Here is a 25,807-nt window from a genome sequence, read left to right as displayed (position 1 = left end):
AAGTAACACTGTGGTCACGTATTCGGTTCCAGTGACTTTACAACGTTACCACCGTTAAAACTCTCGAGGCATGGTCATGGTGACGATAAACTGACACCACGGCCCCACGGAGTGCTGAAAAATCTGCCTTGGCCTCAGACCGTTCGCGATTTTGATCAGTTAAAGTCTTTGTTTACAAACAAATGCGTTTAACCAGTGGTAGCGTTTCCCAGCCACTAAAGCTGTTGCTTGGAAGAGATAGAAATTTGCTGTTCCTTGATGTACTAACATCCTGTGCAGTCAGCTAGTAAAAGACGTAATAAATAATCATAGTATAACCAAAGTACCTTACGTCTAGGTCACGTTATCTACATCACTTAAGTTTTCAGCGGCAGCAGCAGTACGAGTGTTTGATGGCTTCCACCAATGCGTCGCGTGAAAGTGATTGAGCTGCGGCAAACTTTATGCTGCAGCGCCAACAAGCAGCATTCTCCGAAAATTTCTAGTTTCGGTTTGCCGCACCATGTGTTGCAAACTTGCAATTAAGCACTAAAATGCAAACATCATGCAAGAGCACATCGTTTTGCTATATTTTCCATATGAACTAGTTGCATTAGTTTTCATTAGAGATTGCTGGAAACGACTTTTTACATATAGTCGCCGCGGGGACACAGTTACTTTACTGCCGCTAAGCACGCGGTAGCTGTTTTTGATTTGCGTCCTCGTGGTCGGGTGCATATGAATGCTCATGGCGAAAACACTCATGCACGGAGATCTCAGAGCACGCCAACGCCCGACAAGGGGTCAAAATTTAGTTCTTATATTTCCGCTATGGCGTCTGTAATACACGCGGTGTTCCTCGTAGACGTTAAATCCCGTTAATTAAATTTTGAATGCCGCGAAAGGATTTACTTTCTGAATTTTCCATAAAACGTCTCAGAAAAACTTTTCACTGCAATTTCGTCGTCAAAATAAGAAATGTTATGACCGCAGTACAACATTTTCTTCTTCTTCCTTTTTTATTGCGTGTCTGCGTGGTTTGTGCAAGTGCGCTTACGTCAGTGTGACGAGACCTTTCTTCAATCGGCAAAATATAAAAAAGAGGACTTTGATTCACTTCTAGGTTTCCGGCTGCACTCTAGCGTAATCGGGTCGCGTAGCATCCAAGTTGCCGAGCGCGTGCCATAGAAGCCCAGCGGACCATACACACTCCGGCATTCATAGCTGGAGAGGACATGAAGTTCCACGGCTCCCCGTTTCCTTTGACTCACTCACGCCTGGTACACGTCACGGTATCGAGGCTCACGCAGCCATTGAGACCCGTCTCTCCTCACCGCGCACTCGGATCCGAATCCGCAAGAGAAGTCGACATGGAGCGCAGGCTCTCTTTCTGTCTCCAAGCGTAAAAGTCCGGATAGCTTTGTGCATCCAAATGAACGAGAGCGTTTCACTGCTGACACTGGCTCATCCTTATAGATCACGCCTAGGGCAGATCTCCTCCTCGCTTGCAGCCAGCTAGTATCATTAGCGCCAGGGGAACGTCGCCGCCATTCAACATACTGGTAGAATATTAATTCATAGCTGTTACTCCGGACACCAATTCGGAGACGTGGAAATCGGCCACTGACCGACACTACGAGTGATTCTCTCGTTCACATGATGCTTATCTCGTTCACGCAATTATCGACCTAACGACTTTCTCCTTCACTGACAGCAAGGCGCCTGTACGTCTCCCAAAACGCCAATTCGTTTTCGTTCTTTCGAGTTGTCGTTTATGACTTTGCGTGGACCTATTTCGATAACCCTGCTAAAACGTACATTGGCTGAGGAAGTAACTCACAACGAACTAATTTATACCTATACATGAGTGTGTTCTTCCCTTTAATGAGCCGTATTGATGCTTACGTTTTCTACGAAAGTATACACTGGTCCGAGCAACATGCTACGTGGGACCGGTGGGTGGATTGATCTTTTACACAGAGCTTACGTTTGTAACCGAAAGAAAAGCGTATTATTCAAATAGTATTAGGTTCTGACATTTCACGCGGCCTTGTACAGCCTCAACAGCTATCTAATTACGTCTTAAACCTGGACATATGCCATTTATATTTTGGCACCTTGTGCACAACCTCCTGAGTTCATGAAAAACACCATGCATCTGCCCTGATTCCACGGCAGTATGTAGGGAAGCTCGACTTTTGCAGAGCTACTGTGCAGTGAAGCGTGCCGTGAGCCAGGTTCCTGGCGAGTGGAAACGGGTAATGAAAGTGCAAAATTCTAGTGCTGGCCATTCAACTTACCGTCGTATGACGATGACGACGATGGTGATTACTGCAGCGAGGACGACAAATCCTCCAAAGACACCCAACGCTATGAAGCCCCCTGAAACAAAATACAACAGAATAATTTAATACGACAAACAGCATGCAAAGAAAGAACTGATTAGATCAGCGCTTGTTGATATCCTTTCGAAAACTCCACGATTATGTGCAGTATGACCAACACTCAAAACGCACACCAGAGCGGTAATCATGCAGACATAGCAATCACACTTGTCCAACAGTTCCAGAAAAGGAAGAGTGTCATATGAAGCGCCAGTCAGAAGTTTGAAATAGGTCGATGTTTGTTTTAATATAGCGCGGTACTGTACACCTTCTCGGCGCAGGAACGATTATTGCAACTGGAACCACGACCGTTAAGACGTTGTGCTGTCACAGATGTATATTTTACTCCTTCCTTTTGGACGCAGAAGTTCCCAATAAGGCTGCTAATATTAAAAAAAAAACACAATTTCACTAAATTTGAGGAGATGCTGCCAATACTTGCCACACCGGGGAGTGTTGACGCCAAAATTCCAGTGCATCGTCAATCAGTGTGGTTTTTGTGTCCTTTCTCACATACTGAAATTGTGCTCGCGCTAGGACTTATCTATATTTACGACCAGGAAAGTGCAATCTGCGAACCAGGCCTAACTGACTATATTTGCCAGTAGAGTCCCTTTAAAATTGTTCAGAAAAAAAATGTTCATTTTCTTCTATGCAACGTATGTCTTGAAGTAGCTTTGTTAGAGCACGACACAGCAAGCTGTCCACAGAGAGGGTGTGCGTTCAATTTTGTCGATACCTGTGTTTTCATTAGTGTATTTTCTTTATTTATTCTTAAGTTTCTTTATTTATTTTAGTGTATTTTTGTTCTTGATCTTTTTTTTCCAGGAAAGAGAGTACGCCTATCAAGTAAAAAAAACACAGCCCGTTTGTTTCGACTATGCTCTTTGTAATCGTCAACTAGTGGCTATCCTAGACTACAGAAAAAACCACATGTTACACGATGGAGGAAGGAATGGAGAAAACAGAATCCAGAGTGCCTACAATTACGGACATAGGCGAATTGCGCCATCACATCAAAATTAACCGTATTGTTGGCTCTAATTGGCTCAAAGCTCTACCATGGCCTCTCCGATTGGCTCCAAATGCTGCCATTATATGATTCAACAACGTGGCCGAATTACGCTTTGTCTAGAATATCCCCTTCGGCCGAACATGCCGTTTTCGCTGATTTGGTCACATTTCGCGCTCTTCGCCTTCTGAACTACAGGCACAACGAAACGTCGCAGGCAACGGTCAGTTAATATTCTCGCATGCGGGAATCAGTGGTGGAAAAAAAGGGGGGCTACGACTGTGTCAGTGGCCAACTAGAACATGCTGACAGCCTCCGGTGAACCTTCCGCCGTAACAGTCGTGACATTTTTTGAAAGATAACGACAGCGTTCTTGTGTCAATGCGTGCCTTGCCACGATGTGCCAAGGCAGGCCCACGCTATTCATGATCGTGCGCATGAAAAAAGAACGCATGCGCACCATCCTTCAAGCACGCCGGGGACACGGTTCAGACGCTTGACACCACCCCCCAAAGGGTAAGCGGTGAATTCGCCGTCGCAAAACCGCAGCTTACGCTACCGTGGACAGCTTTCGCCTCACTCTAGGCTGTGTGTTATGGCACTGCTGGCTGTTGGGATGCAATGTTTCAACGATGCGTGGTTTTTGCCCTGCGACACCACTCGAATTCGACAGTTGTTGCTTCCTCTTACGTGTTCCAGGTATGTTCGACTTTCTGCTACACGGCAGCGGACAATTTCGTTTTGCGAGTGCAGTTACACCTGAGTGCGGCCTTTTTCTGTCTGCTCCGCGTAACGCGAGGCTCAACGATTCCAACGTGTAACGTAAATTCGTTTTCTAGCAGTCAGAATGCTACAGCGCCGCTCAAGACTTTTTAATGAGCACGTGAGACGTTGCGTGGTTCAGGGATAGAAACGCTTACACATACATGTATAGTTGGGTGCGCACATGTAAACGATACACTATGTTATACATATAAGTATCCAGATTATGCACGTAGGAAGCGAAACATCGTAACCGCGCCCGTGTGTACTCCAGTCACTCAATTTCTTTCGCGAAGGCAATGCTCCAGAAACTGTCAAAGCACGAAACGGAGCGCTGAGAGCTAACGCACCAGACGCCACGCTTGACCTAGGGTTCCCTTATTTGCATCCATTTCACTTACAGCGCATACAAATTGGCGAGAGCTGTCCTTACTATGCAAAGCCACAGACCGCATACATTTATCGAGCACTGCACCTAGTTTTTCAGTCAGTACGCAAGCATCTTTACGAGGACAGAGCCTCCCCGGAGCATTCAGGTAGTTTTCTTTTATTTGCCCTTAACAATAGTTACTTCAAATTTTATCCTCCATTTATAACGGATATGTAAATCCGGCAAGTGCACTTCCCCACAGACCTCTCTTGACCTAACCAAGATGGCGGACATCGAGCTAGAATCGCGGTAGGCGATTTCTAAAGTGTGGCGGCGATGTCGTTTTTTTCCAGCTCAGCAAACAATTCTGGCGCATGCAGTCCGCAAAACCATAGCCTGTGAGATCAGTTTCGGTTAATCAGAGGCAATCTTTGCTTGGGCGGGAAGTTGAACCTGTTATTACGGTGCTAACGTGCCAGTCTGTGACATCACTGCAGCCACCCTGCGTTCTTCGCATCGTTCAAGCTTTCGAAGCTCGTATCTCAGATGTAACAGTGCCACGGGTATACGAACGAGGTAAATTTTGGTACCAACCAAAACCAAATACCAAAATTTTGGTTTGGTACTACCGAACGCAGCCATATCCCTTGTCAAAAGGAAGACTGAAGCTGCATGTGCAATTGTCTATATTATTGAAAATGATCTTTTTTGGATAATCATTCCACAATCTTTTTCTTTTTACTTGCGGATACAGCATCTTACAAACAGTGCTTGCTTTCGCAGTACTTGTTTTGATCGATCTGTGAAAATGATTATTCATTTTATAGCATTTCTCATTTAACCAAAAATTGTGATACAGCTGCTAGTGTCGTTTTCTTCCGCAGGTGCTTATAACTTTGTGTTTTTACTCATATTCATCTGTTACTGTTACCCACTATCTAAGAAACGTAGATATAAACTGCAGCTTTAAAAGAAAGACATCGAAAAAATAATTGCAGCATTTCACATTGGTAATTAAAAAACACTTTAGATGGCCAAGAAGGTGAGCTAATAAAAATGGCAGGAACTTAGATATATAGGAAGCGATACAGAACGAGCGTATGGCTCGCCAATAGAATGAGTAAGCCTGCTCAAACTCGGAGAGTTTGCGCTAATTTCTGTATAGATAAGCGTGCCTTGGCTTTACTCTTCCCCTCGAATCATCTTCGACCAATAGTCGAGTACCGCTCCGCTCATTCGTCAAGAAACACTCTGTTCCCTTCAGTGACAATGCTCGCAATTCCGTCTATGAGAAGTTGCTCGACGAACCCTCAGAACTCCTATGTTGAATTCCAATGGCGGAGTGGGAGGAAGTTTTTCTGCTCGTTTCGGAGCAAGTTTGCTCCAATGACAGAGCGAGGGCGGGAGTAAGGTGTTCGAATGAGAGAGTCGGAGTGGATTCAGAGCGGGAGTCGCTCCGTGGAGCAGAAAAAGATGCTCCGCCAAAATCGGCGGAGTGGACCGGAACTTCGCATGACGGATTTCCTTTACCACGTTTGTCTGCTGGGAGGCGCCACCGGTCACGACTCGGGAGGAAGCAAAAGCCGCTGCATGCTTGGCGAGATATCCCTTCCGCACTTAAAAAAAAAAAACAGATGAACGGCGCTGAACAGACAAGTGACCGGTGCGGCGGTGCTGGGAGCAAAGAGCGGAAGGAACTGAGAACACGCAAGGGATCCTGGGTAACTCGGCGATAGAAGTTCCGCTTCCGCCTTGCTCCGGCGGCGCAGGATGTGTTCCACTCGCGGATTTGGAGGCGTTGCTCTACGCCAAAGTCGAGTGCTCGCTCGCGGAGTCCGTCGGCTGCTCCGACTCCGCCATTGGAATTCCACATTAGTGCCTTTATGTAGATACGCTTTACTTAATACTTTGCTGAGTAGTCGCGCGGCCCTCAACTTATAATACAGGTAGAACGTTCGGCTGAGACACCCTCACATATGTAACAAAACGCTTATATATCTATACTTTTTTTTCAGCACCACAAAAATGCTTCGTAAGTGCTTGAACGCACCGATTACGCAAGCGGCCTTACCCATGTTGAGCTTAGCTCCCGCACGCGCGGCCGAGTCCTCGCCGAAGGCACTGTGGAGGTCCGGTGGCGCCAGCACCGTCCGGTGTCCCGACGACCCGGCCACGTCGTGGTCGGCTGGCCGGAATGCCGGCCTGCGCGGTGGTTGCGAGGGCGTCGTGGGCTGAGGTCGCGGACGCTGCGTTGCCCGGACCGTGGCCGCTGCCGTGGGCCGAGGTGAGGCCACTGTGGTGGTCACGAACGTAGGCCGCTGATCGGGACGGTCGGGCATGAAGTCCGGATGGAACCTGTGAAATCGAATCGAAAAAAAAAAACGGAGGCTTTTTAATCGTGCGTCCTGCGGCTAGGTTCTTGCATTATTCGCACGATGATTGGGGCAAATTTTTGCGTTTTTGTTACACTCCCTTGTGTCATCGGCGAGAATAAACGCGCAGCCAGGGGTTTTCCCGTTTGACGATACTGTGCGTTTAAAGTTCTGTAGCAGTTCAGCTGCAAGACTTGAGAGTGACCGCTTAACGGCGTCCGTGACATGAGCCCCTGTGCGCAAGGTCGATACGCCTCTGCGCAATGTCATCCTATGTGTGATTCACATTTGAACGGGTTGTTTCCGTAGCACACATATAAGCAACTCGTTAAGCGAAAGAGAGCAAAAGAGGAAATCTGCATTTGGCAGCAATCAGCTGTTCGCAAACGCTTTGAAAAATGCAGCTGATCCTAGCTGTCCGCATCGCTTGTGTCCATGAGCACATGTGATCTGTGAAACAATACTTTGAGAAGTCGTATCATGAAGTGATCCGCAACTCGTATCGGCGCGTTGTCTGAACGCGTCTCGGCGCATTGCCGTATTAGTGCTCACAATACTACCTACTTCTACCGGGTGTTCCACTCCATGTGCGTTTATTCTGCCACCGTGACCTCTCTTCTCCCTCTTCCCTCCTCCCTCTTTTTTCTCACTCCATCAGTACAGTGTAGTGTAGCAGCCGAAGTAAAGGCTGATCAATAAAGTAACTTTCACGCGGAGACAAAAAAGAAACGCTTGGCCGATGACTCCCTACCTTGTCGGCACGATCATGGGGCCCTCGCTGCCACCTGCACTGTGGCCGTTGATGGAGGGTGACGGTGGCGGCTCCTCGGTAGTCGTTGTGGTCGTTGTCGTGGTCGTCACAACAGGTCTTGGCGTCGTTGGCCCTGCGCCGTTGAGTGAACGACACATTAAGCGCAGCCCCGTATATAAATCGTCGCAATAAATCTACTTGTCATAGCCCTGTCGTGACGAAGCGTCAGGCTTCCGACAGGGATTTACGCCTTAACAACAAATAATTCAAACTTTGCGCTAGAATGAAGAGTAAGTCAAACTCCGCGATCACGAAAGTGCGAGATGGCGAAATTCTCACTACGAGGAAATATTTTCATATCCCCGCAAATACCCGTAGGATTCAATGTACTTTGTACCTCTCGACAACGAAGCGTCACCATTACCTCATGCCGCATTAAAGAACATTTTGCGTAACATTAGTTCTAATGTTATTTACCTCTGTAACACTAGCAGAGTCCAGAAAATTGGTGAAATTGACTTTCTGTCCACTTGAATGGCGTAAAATTTTGCCACAGCAGGCCTGCATAGCTACCACCAGTATTGTTTACAAGAGTAGCAAGGCGCTGGAAGCAATTGCAGACGCTGGAAACACGTCGTGGCCGACATCTTGCTTATCAATTGCCCGTTTCACATGACATGGCCGCATCGCCACTGATCTTTACTGACATGTGACAACAGTAATAGTGTGGCATGCGTACGCGTAGTAGGTGGCTTTGTATGCGTTGAAGTCGATCTGTGGTGTGCACAAAAAAAAAGAAAACTGCCGCAAAAACACATTCCACGTCCCACCAACGTGGACTCCTTTTTGGCGCTTTAGATGGTGGCTGCCGCATGGCCTGCCACATGAATGACTGAGATCTGGGACCGTCCGAAAATACGGCCCCTGATTCAAGCCCGCTGGTTTCGGTACCATTCAGCAGGCAACGCGTCAGCATTTAGCGTTGCCAAATGGAGACTTGCCGAATGACGTTCGCATTCTCGATCAATAAACCTTTCGGGTATGATCACTTTGGCGAGATTTTGTGTGACTCGATATCAGACGCGTCGACATCTACGGGAGACAGTGTTCCCCGCCGACGGGTGATAGGGTTCCTGGGGCACCGCGCCAAGACGGAACGCTTACCACAGCAGGAACGCTCTTTCTCGTAGATGCCGACGCGTCTGGTGCCGAGTCACGCGAAATCTGCATCCACGAATGTGATTGAAGATGCTTCTTTATGGTGGTGCCATCATCGCTGACCGACGGATGAGGCGCGCAATGTTATGCTGTTGGCGATGCGGTTCTGGGTGGCCTCGAGCAAGGCTTGCAATGTAGGGTTACTTAATTTTGACGGTAAGCTTTCCTAATTTAAGTGCTGTCCCTCTACCCGAACAACAAAAGTTCTCTAGACAGCACAATTTTTCCCATTTACTACCGATTTTGTTATTGCGGGATTTATTGCCAGTTAAATGCGTAAGCATTTCTATGCCTGCCCAACGAGGAAAATCGTCCGTCCGTCCGTCCGTCCGTCCGTCCGTCCGTCACGTAAGGTGATCGTTATCAAGATGGAGCCCGCTGAAGAGATCGAATTCAGTTGACCTTCGTGCTGAATCTCGCTTCACCGCGAACTAAGCGACGAGAACACAGCGCACACGACGCTATCAGCACTCGGCGCACTCTGCCTCGTTCGCAGATCGCTTTCAAGATAAGTCCCGCGCGGCCGGTCGCGCCATAAGCAGTCGGAGTACGGTCGATAACGGTTCGACACAGTTGGATAAGGCGCTGTAGAGCGATAATGGTTTATAATGACCGGAACGTCCTCAGCGCACCTGGCGCCGCCACCTGCAGTAGTTTGCTTGCGACATCAATTCACCTTGCGCAGCCGTCCGTAGCAGTTCGTGTCGCCGCTGCGCTGTCGTTTATACTGGTTGGATAAAGTTTCAAAACATTGACACCGGGATGCGTGGAGATGAGCAAGTGACACAATGCTTACGCATACTTAGACAACTCCCAGTGGAGTTTCTGCGTGAATGTTTTCGTTAGAGGTTCCATGCGGGTTTCCCAATTGAAAGGAAGCATTTGTTGTAAGTTTGTTTTCCTGGTTTCCGTAACATAACCGAAGGAGTGGACGTTTCTTTTGTTATAAACGTTTCGGCAGAGATGAAAGGTGCACGAATTTGGCCGAACTCATAACAATGAATAAGCACCACCGCCACTATTGAATACAGGACGGAGCCGACTTCAATATTGAGACGAACAAGCGCACCAATTTTGAGGGCTTTAAACTGATGGAAAGCGATTTCAAGAGCCAGCGGCATCATAAGATGGTTCTTCTGTCGCTCCAAAGGTCACACCTGTGAGAAGGAAGAAAGCATGCACGCAACAACGCGCATTTGTCTAATTACGTGTTCACCTAGGATGTGTGCGGCAACATGCATACTCACGACATCAACAATGGCAATCGTGCCACTTTGCACTCCTCCACGATCTCATTAAGCATGCATGGCGCTTTCATTGTCCATCTCTTACGGGGGCCAAAGAAAAGAAAACTGCAGCTTGTCGGAAGGTAATTAGCATATGGTGCACCCACAGTCTACAGTAACGCATAAAATTTCAATTACACCGTCTTATGCCCACTTCCCTACTCTCGAGTTAAATCAGGCCAACTATTGATTCTGGCAAACGCGAAAGGCGCTTTGTAGATTTCTGTTTCGTTCATATTTTATCATGGAGGGAAAAAAGTGTTGCTGTCACAGACCGTCTGTGTGAATACGTCTCCCCGTTTTCATGCGAGTGCACGTGCTCTTCTCACTTTTAAACTTCCACATCTTGTATGCGTTCTCAAAACAATGGCACTCGTTTTCGGTAGGATGCTCGTCCCAGTTACCTAGGCGCTGTCTTCGTGTTTGACTAGCGCTGTCACTCGGAGGCGCGCTGCAATTTCTCGTACAACTCTTCGCACTCAACTCCGGCGCGCCCCTGTGTAAACAGAGCGCGAACTTCGCAAGTTTGCTGTCATCGTGGCCGCATGCAAGTTTTTCAGCGGGCAGGAAGAAGACTAGGGGAAAAAAAAAGAAACTTCCCCAACACTTCAAGCACCGGCGATTGCCTTCGCTCTATCGTAAGGGAAGCGCGCGCCTCCCCTTGCGCGCATTGTTCCTCGGAAGACGCTATAGCAACTCGCCTAACTTCTTTGTAAGCCCGGCCACACAACCCAGAACAGGGGTGCGGGGAGACTTCGTGTATCTCTGACGCGGTGCAATGTGTGTGTTTTGTATCTCGACGTCCCTCTCACGCGAGATTCAAATCAGGTCTCGTCTTTCTTCCTAACAACGCCCCACACCGGCTCGATGGACGAGGGCTGAGGGGACGGCGAGAATGCTAGCCATCTCCTTTGGCCGGAAGGAAGCGTCGCGGGAAGCTGGAAAGCAAGCAGGAAGGAATGACGGAAGCGGCCGGTGTTGTTCTCGCAAGCCGCTTGTCTTCGGCTCGAGGCCCGTGGTCTGCTTCGTTGGCGCCTTCACTGGGCCACAGAGTGGCATTTAATAGCGGCGCCCAGAAGCGACGAGCTTATCAGAGCGTCTCCGGCCGCCGCCGCCGCCTCTTTTCAGACGACAGCGCCAGACCGTAGAGCGGCCCCACACCTGTCGCCTTGGGGGAGGCCCGTTGTGCACAAAAGCTGCGCGGTGCGGTAAAGGAGAAGAAACGAGAGACGGAAGATGTTCTTGTTCCGCGCGTGGCATATCGGGTGGTTGGGATGTCGTTCCCGTGGTCAATCCTACGCTCCAGTCGCACACACACGCTCAAGAAAAAAACAAAAAGGTTTTAGCTTGTTTGTAGACGCATCACCGTTCATGGAAGACCAAGTTACTGGAGAAGCGTGAGGCACTATTAACGCTTCCACATGACATCCTGTGAAGCCTTGTACAACATAAACGCGTTAGAAACGTGTCTGCGTTTTGTTATATGGGTATTAGGCTGGAAAAAAAAAACGGCCGTGGCTTCGCTTGGTTAAGCCTGGTGATTGCGAAGCAATACATGGGGTCATGATATCCCCTCCCGCCCCTGGTGAGAGGAGCCGGAGTTAGGCCGCCGTTGGTGGCTACCGCCTCGCCTCGCGACGGCGTGAGATGGGGCCCCGTTTTTACACAGCTGGTGTGACGTCACTCTAGGTCACGTGGTGTGACGTCACGCAGCGAGGTCACGCTAAAGGTCAATGGTGCCTACCACCGCCTCGCCACGGAACGGTCTGAAGTGCGACCTAAAGTAGTATTTAAAGTTTATTTAAGACATGAACCGAATGTTGACGATCACGGCGGTTTTCACTCAACAGAGCAGATATGGTTGGTCGCTGCAATAACGGCTTTGTGTTCTCTGCGGTTACATTCTGAGTAACAGGATGGCGTTACCAGCGCGGCTGCTCATGTGCACACTTGTTTACTAATTGCGGAATTAGTACCGACGCTCCGGCATAGTGGCTATTGGCGTTGCGCTAAACCCGCGGGACGTGGGATCGAGTCCCGGCCACGGTGGCCGCACTTCCACGGGGGGTGAAATAGAGAAACGCCCGTGTACTGTGCATTCGGTGCCCGTTAAAAGAATCCCAGGTGCTCACAATTAGACCCTAGCCCCTCCTCCCTCCCCCCACTCCACCCCACTACAGCGTGCCTGATAATGAAATCGTTGGTTATGCACATAAAACCCCAGAGCTTAATTTTCAATTTAATTAAAATGAGCAACTATCCGCTCAAGATATTCTGTTCACATGCGCTTGCTTCTCCATCATTGCGTGATAAGTGATGCGTATACGGACAAGCTTAAGCTCTTCTCCTGGCATTTTAAACGCTTTGTTTTCAACGTTTATTTTTCTAGATGTTCCTGAAACTAAACGTTTCTTCTGACGTCGTGCACGAGTTCGCCGCGCCAAGAGTCATCAAAAGTTAGTCTTTTGTTTGTTTGACGGCTTTTCTCTTAGTACCTGCTACCGTCTGCAACTGAATTGCAGTTGCTGCTGTAAGACCTCTCTGTAGCTAATAAGCTCGCATACACTTTTGTCGCCGGTGAAAAGCCGTCTGCAGTGCGGAACATGTAAAACCAGCACTTCACTATGCACGTTATTGTAATAACGCAAATCGAGATGGCTGAGCATGTAAAACTACACCATTTGCCGACTGCTAGAGAGTAAAGTTTACGAGGAGCTGCGGTGAAGTGACTCACGGAGGCAGACGGGCACGTCTCCCTGCCAGAAGCCGGTGGGTCCGCAGAGCAGGTGTGGGTTGCCGCTGAGCTGGTAGCCCGGCTCGCAGTCATATTCGGCCACCGTGCCAAAGATGGTCGAGGGGGCCGAGAGGCGAACCAGGGCATGTGCAACGGCTGGCGGAGGTCGGCACATGACCGCTGCACAAGCGTTACAGTAGGATACAACTTAAAAAAAAAAGAGCTCGCAATCAAGGCACACGGACCGCGCAGTGTTGTGTTACTCCGTTAACCAATCACAGAAGCAGAGTCATCGCCGTGCGACCTTTTCAAGATGGCTTCGTGCTTGATAGCTCCGGAGCGTGTGCTGAAGAGCCTTTCACTCTTCAAAAGTCCTTGGCACAGTTAATTTCATTACTGAGCCCGTTTTACTCGTGAACCTTCACTGCCAACTTAAGTGAACCTTGACAGTAAATAGCTGCAGCGAAGCAACCGCTTTATTTCAGGTCAATAAAGAGTTAGGCTTTCGCCATTCCGCTGTAATAGATGGGTGAAAACGTATAAAATTACGCGCTTATGATCTTACTCTTGTGGTTACCGCCTTATTTAGGTTACAGGTAAAGTTTGAGGTACGAACTATTTGCAGCCTCGCGGAGGAATAGTAACGGGTATGAGGGCGTGGGCGGGGCATCACTGCAGAATTAGGTTGTATCCGACTTTAGCGAGTATATTTTTTTATCGCAGCAGAGCGAAATTCCGTAGCATTTCCCAGAGGTAGCGTCAGCCAATCAGCTGATTGGCTTGGGCATTTTTATGCGCAGGGAGCATAAAGTATAAACAAAGTTTTCGTCAACTCTTTCCACGAGTCCCTCGGACAGGGAGACAGTTTTGCGAGCTCGTGAACGCGCGTAACAGATGTGGACAAACTAATTACCGTGACACACCTTTTTTTTTACACATCGGTAAAGCGCGTTTACACGCTCTGAATGCTCAAGCAACTCGCCAAACTACATAGCTCTGTTGACCAAACAATTTTCAAAACCAAAACACGCGATTCTGCAGAGCGTACGATGTTGTGGAATGCTGCATGCTGGTGGCCAACGTGGAAACTGTTATTGGGCCTATTTGTCAAGGTCAGCATTGTAGCGTCAAAACAAAACCACTACGGGCCATAGTTTCAGCGTAGTTTGGAGCGCATCAGATCACCGACTAACCGAGACCTTTCGTTCATCTGGTTTATTGAATCGTTTTTTTTTTGCTTTCTTGCAGTTCGTGTTGCATTGCTATGCTTTTTCTTGTAATTGGACCACCATGACGAGTGCGAATCTGCAGTGAAATGGCTTTTTGACTATGTGCATGTGCAATTCATGATGTCGTGGCCCTAAATATGCAATGTTTAGCGAAATATGGCTAAGTGGTGATGAGGACGATATGCTGGGAACTTTGTTTCCTTTCTTTTTCTTTTCAATGTCCATATACGGCGTATTCACATATTTATTGAATTGCAGCTTTATCTCCTGCGGCAATGAGCCAACGATGTAAATGTGAGAAAAACTTCCATTTTCTCAAGAAACATAGTTTATCACGATTATGCTTTGCCTAGGAATGCAGCTTTTTCGTTGCAACCCAAATGCACACTAATAAGCTATTTGGCATGTCTTTAGGAGTAGCGGCAAATGGAGGTGCATTTATCCTCCTTGGGATATAAAGGGGGGAGGTATTGCATTTAGCGTGTGTGTCAAATAATTTTGCATTAGAGCATTTTGCTGACCGCTTAGTTCTCTAAAAATGTCGCTATGACTCCGGAAAGGCAAAATTACTGTTAAGATGGCTAAAAGCTCATGAAATGTAGCGCCTTTCTCGCTACATTTCGCTACAACACCGGTATTGCTGTGTAGGCGGATAAAAGGAGTCGTGTGAAAACGAATACATGTCTGGAGTGCAGACTCGGATTCAGACATGATCTCACTGCTTTAAGTCACACTATTTTGCGCGAATCTGGCATCTAGTGCATATCGCAGTTTGATTCGACGAGCAGGCACGAAGGGAGTAGAAGAAAAGAACAGCGGAGACACTAATGTCGCAAGCGCTGTGCTTGATGGCGCATGCCCTCGAGAGATCAACAAAAAATCGTAAAAGTAATTTACTTAGTGTAACACGAATTCTCTGACACATACAGTTGAAAACGTGTAGTATTGCATTCTTATTACCTAAAGTCCCTAGCTGTGCTCTTGCTTCTTTAAGTAAAGCTTATCTAGGAACTTGCAGCAATCGATGCTTTCTCGTAATTAAACAGCGTGTCGCTTTTCCAGCCAGCTTTTCTGTTTTGTTACACAGCGACGTGCGCCCAAACAGGACATTGCCATATACGCTTCAAACGTACGTTCGCATCTGGGCGGCGGTCCGTTCCATCGCTGGTCGACGTCGCACACCAGCAGGCTTCGGCCAATCAGGACGAAACCCTCGCGGCAGCGGTACTCGACGGTGCTCATATAGTGCCGGGTGCCGTTGACGAGATTCAGAGAACCATTCGGGATGGGCGCCGGCGGTCCGCATTCGAGATCTGCGTGCATCGACAACCGACATCATCAGTCACTCGTACGTCACCTCTTCTTCAATCACTTCCTCAATCAGTCATTCGATAATTCGCTGAAGAACTGGCTAGTGATGACCACGATGCACGCAATGCAGCGGCGCTTTCGTATATACACTCCCTTTTTCTCACGAAGCTTCCGTAACGTCAGCCTCCACAGTGGGTAGCTGAGGTACATCGGGATGTTTTTGTTTATGGCACTTCTAGCTGCCTTACCGTACCCCGTTTAGGCTGGGAACCAATTTTTATACACGCGCTCTTCCTTTGTTGCGTACTCGCGTTCTGATGCGTACAACGAACCATAATAAAATATAAGAAGATACCACGCAAGGGAAAGCAGTTACTATGCACTCAGGATGCTCAGGGCTCTTTGGCCAGTTATACTCGTCTGTGTTAGCATCCAGACTACAATCTTAAGCTCTAAATTAGGCGTACAACAAGTGTGAATAACCACCTCGCCCGCCGCACAATTCTGTCCTTCACTTCAACCCCTAAGGTGGTCGAAGATTACTGTATTGCTGCCTGTAACGAGATAACAAACGCTAGTTATCGAGATCGCCTGTCAATCGTTGTTCGTGGTAGATATTGCCCTCCGAAAATTTTGAGCGCTATAGCTATACAACCAATTTTTTTGGCAGCATCTCTTAAGCGTGTCAACGCCACCTGGATATAATCCCCTGCGCAGCCCTTTGCATAACTGGGTGTAGGGACACGTGTCTGTTGAACTCACATCTGCATTTCGGCGCAAACTCGCTGTAGAATCCGTTGCCCAAGCATGTCCTGATGTTAGGACCAACGAGGAGGTGTCCAGGCGCACAGCGGTACTCGATCACGGAGCCTACTTCGAAGTTCCGGGCTAGCACGGTTGAGTTTGGGGGACGCTGCGGCTTTCCGCACGTGGTCGGTCCTGAAAAAGAAAGTTTGCCCGCGGGTTACACGCAACCGAGACACAGAAAAATATCACCTCCTTTGCAAGAAGGCACGCACTTGAGTGTAGTTTATCACATATGTGAGGCCAATAATTTAGCGGAAACTTCATAAACTCCTTTTCTCCTACTTTCTAGGCTGTTTGCAGTGTCCTGTTTCATAACATACTATGATTTCAACTTGAATTTTCTTCTTGTATTACTTGTGCAACATTCCTGTTACCTCATACCGTCTTAATATACTGGCAGTGAAAGTATATACCAGGTCAGCGAAGTAAGCCACACTAAACAATTCAAGCATTATCCGTTTCAGTGCGTAGTACGGACTCTTTTCCCCGCTCTACCATACTACATTCAAGCAGCTGTGGTCTGACCCTTCACTGGAAGTTGTTTCCGCTCCTGGACATTTTAAAGAGAAGCTTTCTTCGCCTCTCCCTCCACCGCCCCTTGCGGCTGCTTACTGCTGTCTTGCACGATAGGCTGGCACCGAAAATAGTGAAAACCGGCTCCAAATACGGTGTAAACCGAGGTGTCCGGGTCGGCCGGTGATGTACGTAAGCGCAGACGCGAGTTCTATCAGGAGCGCGCCGTAATCGTCATACTGGGGGCGTATGTCCACCTAGTGGACTGTGCAGTTCGGCCACTGCTGATTGGATGCAGCTGTACGAGCAAGGAGGAGGAGACGAGCGGCCCCAGCCAATCAGCAGCGGCCGAAATCGACAGTACATTAGCTGGTCTCCTACAGAATACCCCCACTGTAGTCGACACACTGGCTCTTAATTTCGTAGCCTTCGTTCCTTAATATAAAGATTTGGTTCGGGGCCAACTCCAACGCCGCCTATTCAAATACATGTAAAACGCAGAAACGTTCTTCTGAGATAACCCCTGGACCGTTTTTAATGAATGTTGTTGCATTTGAGAGAGAAAGCGAAATTATAGCGACTGTTGGTAGAGAAAGTTCGGGATCTAGGTCCCGAATTTCGTTACAAGAATTCTCAAAATTCGATAGTTTGAAGAAAAAAAAATAGAAGCACGGAGTTTACAAGTTCATAGCTCTGCATCAAGAACAGATATCGCGGTCCAGTAAACGGCATCCATTAGGCCATTGAAAGCGGACAAATTCGATATGTCATTTATCTTACATAAATGTGTTGCATTGTTTACAAGCGTTCTGCAAAAGCTGTATTGCCATATTACAATTTTTTTTAGATTCATGTGTGACATATAAATTTTGTCCGCTTTAGATGTACTATTATATATAATTCACAGAATTCGCTTGGTAAGTAACTCTCGTAGTATATTCATAAAACGAGGCTCCAGGCTTTCGCTTAATTTCACTCTCCCGCCATCTCGCGTGATAAAGGTGTGAAAAACTTGATAAAGGTGTCAGCTTACTGTGTTGGCAGATAAAGTTCAGCGGCACGTCGCAGTTGGTGTCAGACCACAGCCATCCACGGTTGCCATCGAAGCGAGAGCAGTTGTTCTGCAGGATGGAGTTGCTGGGAGAATTCCAGAAGGAGACGGTCACCTCACGGCCGTTCAGCCAGCGCCAGCTGGTCGGGTCATGTGGGTCTCTGCGTGTGTAACACAAGAGAACAGGATGCAAACAAGGCAGAGGTCAACTGGAAGGCCGTGACGAAGTGCTCAACTGAACGAAAGCCGGGGCAGTTATGACGTCTGAAGATGATATCTTGCTCTCTTAGAGTGACCAACAGAGATCGATCAAGAGATTGATTGATTAATTGATATTATTTTTAGTAAACATCGCCAAAGGCTGAAGACGCCACACGCTGGAGCCATGGCTTGCTTATGTTTGCGACATTCTTTGTTCTACTGCTGTTGGTCCCTTCCAAAACACAAAAAACGACTCTCATTTCCAGAAGGGTCTCCTCACAAACGACTTGGAACTGCAGTGACTAACAAGTCGTGTGCGCGGATGGAGCTGCTGGAAGAAAATCACGCTCCGCCTGGAGGCCACACAGGCACGACGTGCCAGCTCCATCCACAAAGCCGCACTGAACCTGTCCTCGCTGCCACCGCTCTCGATACTTTCCGAGACGCCTACATGGGACATCTACCTCCCTTATCGGGTCACGGAAACGGTATAACGTAATTGGCTGGCACATCTAAACAAATATGTATTTGAGTTGGAAGGCTATGTAGTTAGTCCACTGCATTCTTATGTTGTAGCCGATTGTGGTACTTCAAGTAGTCCACGAGACACCTCTCTCCTTGTTCGTATTTGGCAAGGGTGAGCCCCGGTCACTCACCTGTTGGCGCCCATCCAGTACTGGCCCGACTCGGTGTCGTGCCTGTGTCTCCGGTAGAGCTCCCAGCTGAGGAAGCCTTGCAGCGCGGGACTCGTCTCATCCACGAGCGAGCCTCCGCGCTGCTCGCAGAACCGCCGTGCGGCTTCGAACGGCGCCGGCTGGTTGTTGTAGAAGGTGTAGCACTTGCCGTGGTACGTGGCCGCCGAGCCGAGCGGCTGGTCGCGGAAAGACGGACACCGCTCGACCGGCAGCGCCTGGTCCGTGTACACGAACACCTCGCACAGCGACAGCGGGCCCAGACCTGTCGAGTGGGCGAGCAGTTTGCAGGCGCGAGAACAGTCGGGCAAGCCTTGCGGATTGGCGGGAGTTTGTATAACTGATCGTTCTACGTCGAACGCTCCGTGGAGCTCGAAAACCTTGAAGAAACTGGAATAACTTTAGCGATCTTGTGAACAATCGGCTGTGCACGTGCGACAATGAAGGTTTATAGTGTTGGGCTGCTGAGCACGAGGTCGCGAGATCGAATTCCGGACACGGCGGCCGCATTTCGATGCGATCGAAATGTGAAAACACCCGTGTACTTAAATTTAAGTGCATGTTAAAGAACCACGGGTAGTCCAAATTTTCGTAGTCCCCCGCTACGGCGTGCCTCAATATGAGATGCTGGTTTTGGCACGTAAACCCCATAATTAATTTTTTAACGAATAATAAGAAAGCATAGGGCAACACAGGTATAGTTGTAAATCAGAGAGAGAGGTCTTCGTTCTGCAGTGAACGTAACATAGGTTGCTGATGGTGATGGTTCTAATTAGTACACTGAAGACTGTGCGAAAAAAATATAGGAAAAGCCGGTGAATGTCTTAGTCTGGAATTTTTTTCTTTCTTGCCTCCTTTTTGGTTTTGTTGAAAAAAAAAGAATTCTCATTAAAAAAGTAAAGGCCGTGCAGATACTTGTGACTAACAACGAATTGATTCCGGCACTTATAGGTGTCATCGCTCCTCTTAATAAGGAGCTGACTTGGACTTGTTCATAAGGTTTTAAACTAAAAACAGGGCATAACAACTAGGACAAGTGGGACGACTCGTCCTCGGCGACATTTCCAGTATCAATCGGTACCTTTTATTTTCTTTCAACAGCAGCACGTATGAACCACCAGGCTAGCCAGAGCTGTGTTCCCTGTATGAATTTCAGCGCGACCTACAAGCAAGGGCGGACGGGAGAGACCACACGGCAAAGGGGCTCGCGGTAATTACGTGCCCTATATTTCGTCCTCGTTGATTCTTCGCGCTGAAATTTCAGCACGAATACGTAACGTACCAACTCGCTCCGTTTACTCGTTTTCAAAGTCGAATTTCCCTCCTTCACCTTCGTCAACACCGGGTTCATCGGTCACGAAACTCAAGCTGCTGGAAGCTCACTTAGTCAACGAGACTCACCTTCGAGGTGTATGCTGACGAACGCGCCGGGCATGGGAGCCGCGCACGGCAGGAACAGCGGCCGGCCCTCCTCGAGCGAGCCCGTGAACCGGTTGCACACGGGGTTGGCACCCAGGTCGGGCCGGTTGTTGCCCACCCGCACCACGACGGTGTTGGCACCACCCGCGCCGTCGGGATCCGCGAGTGAGGAGCGGCCCCAGTCGATGCGCACCAGTTGCACCACGTACGGCTCGAGGAGGTTCACGTACCACCTAGTTTTTAATGGAAAGGCGAAATGTGCGATGCCTCAACATCAACAGCGACGACTCTTCACTTTAGCTACGTTGGTTATAAATGAGCAGTCTGTACTATCGAAACTATCTTAAAGCTGCAGGGACCCTCGCATATCAACCCCCCCCCCCCCACCCCGCGCTGCGGTGGCTCAGTGTGGCTATGGCATTCTGCTGCTGAGCAGGAAGTCCTGGGTTCGACTCCCTGACATCGGTTAGCGCATTTAAATAAGGACGAAAAGGAACAAAAAAAAAACGCTCGTGTGTTACACATTTAGGTACGCGTTAAAGAACTCAAGTTATTCAAAATTATCCCGAAGCCTTCCCCAACGAAATCTCTCGCAGCTCCTTTGTCGGTTTCAGACGCCCCTCTTTTCCTTCCTACGGCGTAGGGTAGCCAACTCCCTGCCTTTCCTCTCTCTCTCGTTCAAACGCAATGTAACCATCCAGCAATGGTAAAGGAAAGGGTAAGCGAACGTAAGGGTAAGGTAAGCAAGCCAAGGGCTGATTGTTTATTTTCCACATGTCGCCTCCGAGGTTTTCAGCGCGCCGGCCCGCCAAATCTCGTTGGAGGCCATGCCGAGAAACCACGCGTTCTGGGTCATGCGTCACTTTCGACAAGCAGTAATGGCGCCGTTTTCTTTTTCATTTCTTGCTTTCTTTTTACACTGATCGAAAGCGCCTATTTTGGCAAGTCTTTCGGTGCGCCTCCACTATAGTCGGATACAACTTTAGAAAAAAGGGGAGGCCCCGCCCAGATGACCGAAGCGGCGAAGTCACCGGCCATCCAGCGCATGACGTCGGTCCAGAGTGCGCGCCCATTGGTGGATGCTCGTGTGCATTCGCCTCGGAGGAGTAAACGCCCCCTTTTTTCTAAAGTTGTATCCGACTATAGTGTTCAAAAAGTACAGCTTTGGCATGAACGCCATCCTACTTATTTATTATTTCGCACTAGGCTTCTTACGCAGACCAAAAGTTTCGCTGCAATTAGCATTTAGCAGTGAGAAGTATAAAAAATGCGGAAGGGGCCGGCGAAAGTACACCATGCACAGCTTTCTCTATCACCGCGAAAACGTTAGGTGAGTTCACGAGGACCTTCTCGCAGTTCCTTGCTGCACACTAGTGCACAAGCCAAGAAACGTATTTGCACCCAACTCCCGCTGCTTATTAGTCCAGTCTCGACATGTGCCTGACGCAGTACATGGAAGACAGTTACACAATACGCGAATATGAAGTGACGGAGCAGTATGTGCCCTGCTTATTTCAGCAATGATAGACGTCAATGCTGTGCAGCAGATAATGCGGCGAGCCTTGCCTCATTCACTTGGCTATCGAGTATTTACATGCATGCTCAGTGCTAGCGGGTGGTGTACGTACCGGCCATTGCATGCGAGGAAGGATAATCGCGCCTCATGCCCAATTCTATAAGCAAAATGCTTGGGGAAAAAAATTCTTGTACGTAAATTACGCAGATGTGTTAGATAAGTAAGAATAAATCTCTCATAAACAATCTTGGCCCTCTTGGTGCCCTTTAGTTGCATTGTTGGCATAATTGCATGCATTGAGTTATTTTATTATTTTTCTTTTGTTATGAAAAAGAATAGATGGTTCGCACGTGCCGCAAGAAATACCTTTGTTAAACCTTCTTTCTCTCTCTTTGCTTCTGTTTCTCTGGTCTTCTGATGCACAATGCTATCTTTCGCTTTATGTTACCTGTTAATGTCACCAGTTTCGAACTGGTGACATTAAGGGATATCGTAATTAAATAATTATAGCACATTTGAGGGACAGAAGAACCATGTAGCCTGAATACAGTCGGTAGCCTGTCCACTAAAGCTAAAAAACAAAGAAATCGTATCAATGCCCTTCTAACGAACTCTATCACGTTGCACGAAGAAAAAAATTCATAAAGCAAGTAACCTGGCAGATCCCACAGCTGATGCAAAGGAGAGGGATCCCGCTTATGAGTGCACCCGAAAAAATGTCAAGCCCTCTGCGCAAACTGGTCTCTTACCAGGGTGACCGCTCTGGTTCGGTAAGCGAGCAGGTGTCCGGTGTGAAGAAGGCACTGGTACTGCCGTCAACCGCCTTCTGGGGCACTCCGCCGGCCACCGTTGAAGATTGCAGGGGGGCCTTACCGGCGGCAACGTTCAGCACTGCGCGAGAAGCATGGGAAAATGTATTAGTCAAGTCCGTCGCCGTGGTTTTGAAAAGGCTCACTAGCAGAAAGACCGCACTAAAGAGAAAACTCTTCGCACGCCCAACCACACAACGACACGCGGTGGCAGAAGAGACTTATGTCATACGCTGTACCGAAGATGAAGAAGTTACTTTGATGAATGCCCAAGCGAATTTCTATTGCCGAGAAAGGTGCCGCTTCAGAATGAACCAAAACGTTCAAAGACAGCGCGTTTATTGTTCTACAGGCAAGAGTCATGAGTGTTGGCGTGCTGAAACCGAAGTAAACAAAGTTAAAAGAAATGACCACAGCACATGATGAGTCGTCCGAACATTAAAAATATTTTGAAGTCATTAAGTGTAGTGAGATAAATCACTGGGCCATGGTGTATTAAAGGGAAATTCTTAAGTGGCTCATTGGAATTGATCATACCCGAAATAAGCAGTGTCAAGTCCAGTGAGACGAAAAATATCAGCATCGGGAATCGCTCATACACGTACCCTTACGCAAGCAAAGAGGGAATGGCTGAATATGAATGAAGAAATGAAAGCAAAAAGAACGAAGGAACGAAAGAAAGGAAAAACGAACGAATGAAACAAAGACGAAAAGAGAGAACGAAAGAAAGAACAAAAGAACCTGTAGGTACTACGTTAGGTGCTCGCATGTATCGTTGAGGAGATCCACCTACGGCGGCATACGTTTGCTTCACACTGCGGTTCGTTATGTCTTGCAAGAAGCCTGACCCCTCCGAACGGAGAACTTAATGCACTACCACGTGTGCAGCAGGATTTCGCCTTCGTGTTGCACGAGTGTAACATGCTGCCCAGCATTTTTTATCATTAAATTGCGGAATTTAAAAGTCCGAGACGATCAGGCACCTCCTCCTAATTGTCCCCGTTACAATGTGGCAAGTGCTCGCGACCGCACTTGACAAACTCGAAGGTCGCCTCTTGATTGAGGAAAACGTCCTAGGACAAATCCTGCCCGGTTTCTGCCCTTCAGGCCCTTGAATGCGCTGCTCCGATACTTAAAGGGACCCTGAGCCACTTTTCATCGAAGTCGGGAAACGTATTTATAGTTAAAGTAGACTGTTTCAGAAACACTTTCGAGCAAAAGAAGTACTTCAGTGCGTTCAGCAGAAGCGGAGTTACTGGCACGCGAACGATCCCTACACGGTTCTTCCACTGCTCCAATGACTCTCACTGCGAATCCTACGGCGGAGCGGGGTGTGCCCACAACGCTCCGCCTACTCAACGTCACCGTGGCGCGCAGCCCAAATTTGATTTTAGATGTTCACGTGACCACCGATTTAGGCGCCTACGACGCGCCACGCGTAATAGCAAAACGCGGCTGTCCTCAGCGCGCCGCAGTACACTCAGTCAGCGGACTCGTCGCGCCAACCCGCGGCTGCCACAGTATGTTCGCTACCTATAAGACCGCAGCTACAGGCAACTGTAGTACGTACGCACAGCGCTTGCCATGTGCTCGACAGTGCGTGAGGGCGCGTTTGCGGTCATATGCTCCAGTCCGGCAGGGCTACGTGGTGCGGACCGGCTTTGTCCTGCACCAACTTGACCGTCCAACTTGCGCAATTCAAAGTGCTCTCGGTAGTTCAGTACGAAGCGCAGTCTGCTAAGGCGTGTGACCAGCAGCCGCCAGGAGTGAGAGCGCTGAAAAGTGGGCGTGTTGTCTATAACCTTAGGTTTCGCGTTATTCGACGCTGGTTCAGTGTGGCTTTATAATGGCAAATTTCCTGTCTTTCCCTCCATTTTTTTTTCTCCTCAACGAGAACGGCACTTTGGGTTATGAGCGGCGTGAAAATGGAAGACTCCGGATAAATTCTGATCACCTTCTTTAAACCTCACTAAATGCAAGGTATTTATGTGTATTCCGCCTCTATCGGAATGTGACCACTGCGGTCGCCAACGAACACGCGATGGCGCGTTCAGCAACGTAACACCGTAGCCATTGAGTTGCTGCAGCGGGTAACGCTCAAGGAATGCCAACTTATTTCATTTTCGTGTATTGCTTCAACGTAGCCAATGTTGCTATACGCATGACACCAACATCCCACAAGCGTCACGTCAAAAAACTACCTAACGCAAAAATGGCGTTGGCACAATCCCAACATAGCATCTACAATTCTATCATTCTCGTGTATGTCATTCTATTTCTTTCATTCTCGTGGATCGCTTCAACATAGCCAATGTATGGTACCAACATCACATTAGCAAGACGCCAACATAGCAGCAACGTAATGCAAAAGTGACATCGGCACAATGCAACATAGTATCTACTCTTCTGTAACATTACACAACGTTTGGCAATAATGCATGTGTCTACGTCAAACATGCTTCAACACCGATTTCCACAGCGATTTCCACAGCGTCAAACACCGATTTCCACAGCAGATGGGATCCTCTCCCTCTCTCGCACACGCACACACACGCACACACGCATGCGCTTGTGTTATTTGTATTCTTTTCGGCGAAGCCACAGCGACCTCATCGTGAGAAATGAGTTCAGCGTTTAAAAAGTTCGCGGACGGAGTCGTTCTCAGCGCCGTAGCGTCGGGCGCACGACCCGGAAATCGGGCACGGCCCTTGAACGGTGGAGCGAGCAATGTGAACATCATAGCTGGATATTGGGTTTAAATTCTCAAACATCGCCCACATTTTCCATCTTTTTCGACGTTACCGCGGCTGTCGGTTAGCTGTGCTGTCCCACTTCAAGCTGTACGGTGATAGAGCTGCTGTCCCGGCCGAAACAACCTCGACGTGGTTGCCGATTCACATGCACAAACGTACTGCCCGCAAAAGCACGTTCGTCGACGTCAAAAGCAGCGTGGTTGTGGTGTGGTGTATAGCGGAAGCGCACGAGAATCGCAATTGCGAAAGCTGAAGTTAAGCGTCCGTCGAATTCGAGACCATCCGTCATTTCTGTGCCAAGACGCGGAAGTAGTGGAAAGCCGGCGTAAGCGCGGAAGCCACCTGGTCGTAATGACCGATTTCTCCGCACATCTAGTGAGTACGAGCACGTGCCTGAGTGTGGACCTGTCCGATCGCGAAAGCGACGTCGTCGTTTACGTGCCATCAGACCGCCTATTAGTAGTTTTGCTCAAGGCGTGGAACGCGATAAGGGACCATCGTTGCGGCCGTTCCTATAGAGGCTGCTTGACCGGCTCCCCTCGCTTGTTTTGACATCGCGGGCAGCGCTGTACACGGTGTTTGACGGAGTGGCAAGAATGCGGATTGCATCTTAAGCGCCCTCCAATGTACTGTTTCAC

The 25,807-nt window shown here is 48.5% G+C and overlaps 2 protein-coding genes across 9 annotated transcripts in view; one reads left to right on the top strand and one right to left on the bottom strand.

Moving 5' to 3' along the window:
* The window catches only part of LOC135911383 (uncharacterized), an 85,872-nt gene that overhangs the window by 9,425 nt on the left and 50,640 nt on the right, over window positions 1-25,807 (bottom strand). For all 4 annotated transcript variants that reach the window (XM_065443629.1, XM_065443627.1, XM_065443628.1 and 1 more), the window contains exons 3-12: window positions 22,357-22,498; window positions 20,074-20,324; window positions 18,637-18,937; window positions 17,762-17,940; window positions 16,171-16,347; window positions 15,231-15,410; window positions 12,869-13,048; window positions 7,631-7,763; window positions 6,579-6,862; window positions 2,280-2,361 (exon numbers count right to left, since the gene is read on the bottom strand). In XM_065443629.1, the coding sequence (XP_065299701.1) occupies window positions 2,280-2,361; window positions 6,579-6,862; window positions 7,631-7,763; window positions 12,869-13,048; window positions 15,231-15,410; window positions 16,171-16,347; window positions 17,762-17,940; window positions 18,637-18,937; window positions 20,074-20,324; window positions 22,357-22,498 (1,909 nt within the window). The remainder of the gene's footprint in view (window positions 1-2,279; window positions 2,362-6,578; window positions 6,863-7,630; window positions 7,764-12,868; window positions 13,049-15,230; window positions 15,411-16,170; window positions 16,348-17,761; window positions 17,941-18,636; window positions 18,938-20,073; window positions 20,325-22,356; window positions 22,499-25,807) is intronic.
* The window catches only part of LOC135911386 (uncharacterized), a 497,365-nt gene continuing 475,236 nt past the window's right edge, over window positions 3,679-25,807 (top strand). For all 5 annotated transcript variants that reach the window (XR_011515167.1, XR_010567300.1, XM_070540568.1 and 2 more), the window contains exon 1: window positions 3,679-4,074. Coding sequence is in view for 3 of the 5 variants with exons in the window: in XM_070540568.1 (XP_070396669.1) it covers window positions 4,008-4,074 (67 nt within the window). In the remaining 2 variants the exon portion in view is untranslated. The remainder of the gene's footprint in view (window positions 4,075-25,807) is intronic.

This window comes from Dermacentor albipictus, chromosome 6 (assembly GCF_038994185.2).
Source record: "Dermacentor albipictus isolate Rhodes 1998 colony chromosome 6, USDA_Dalb.pri_finalv2, whole genome shotgun sequence".
Lineage (NCBI taxonomy): Eukaryota > Metazoa > Arthropoda > Arachnida > Ixodida > Ixodidae > Dermacentor > Dermacentor albipictus.
Note: the sequence above shows the minus strand (reverse complement) of the source record. Positions and strands in the feature narration are given on the sequence as shown.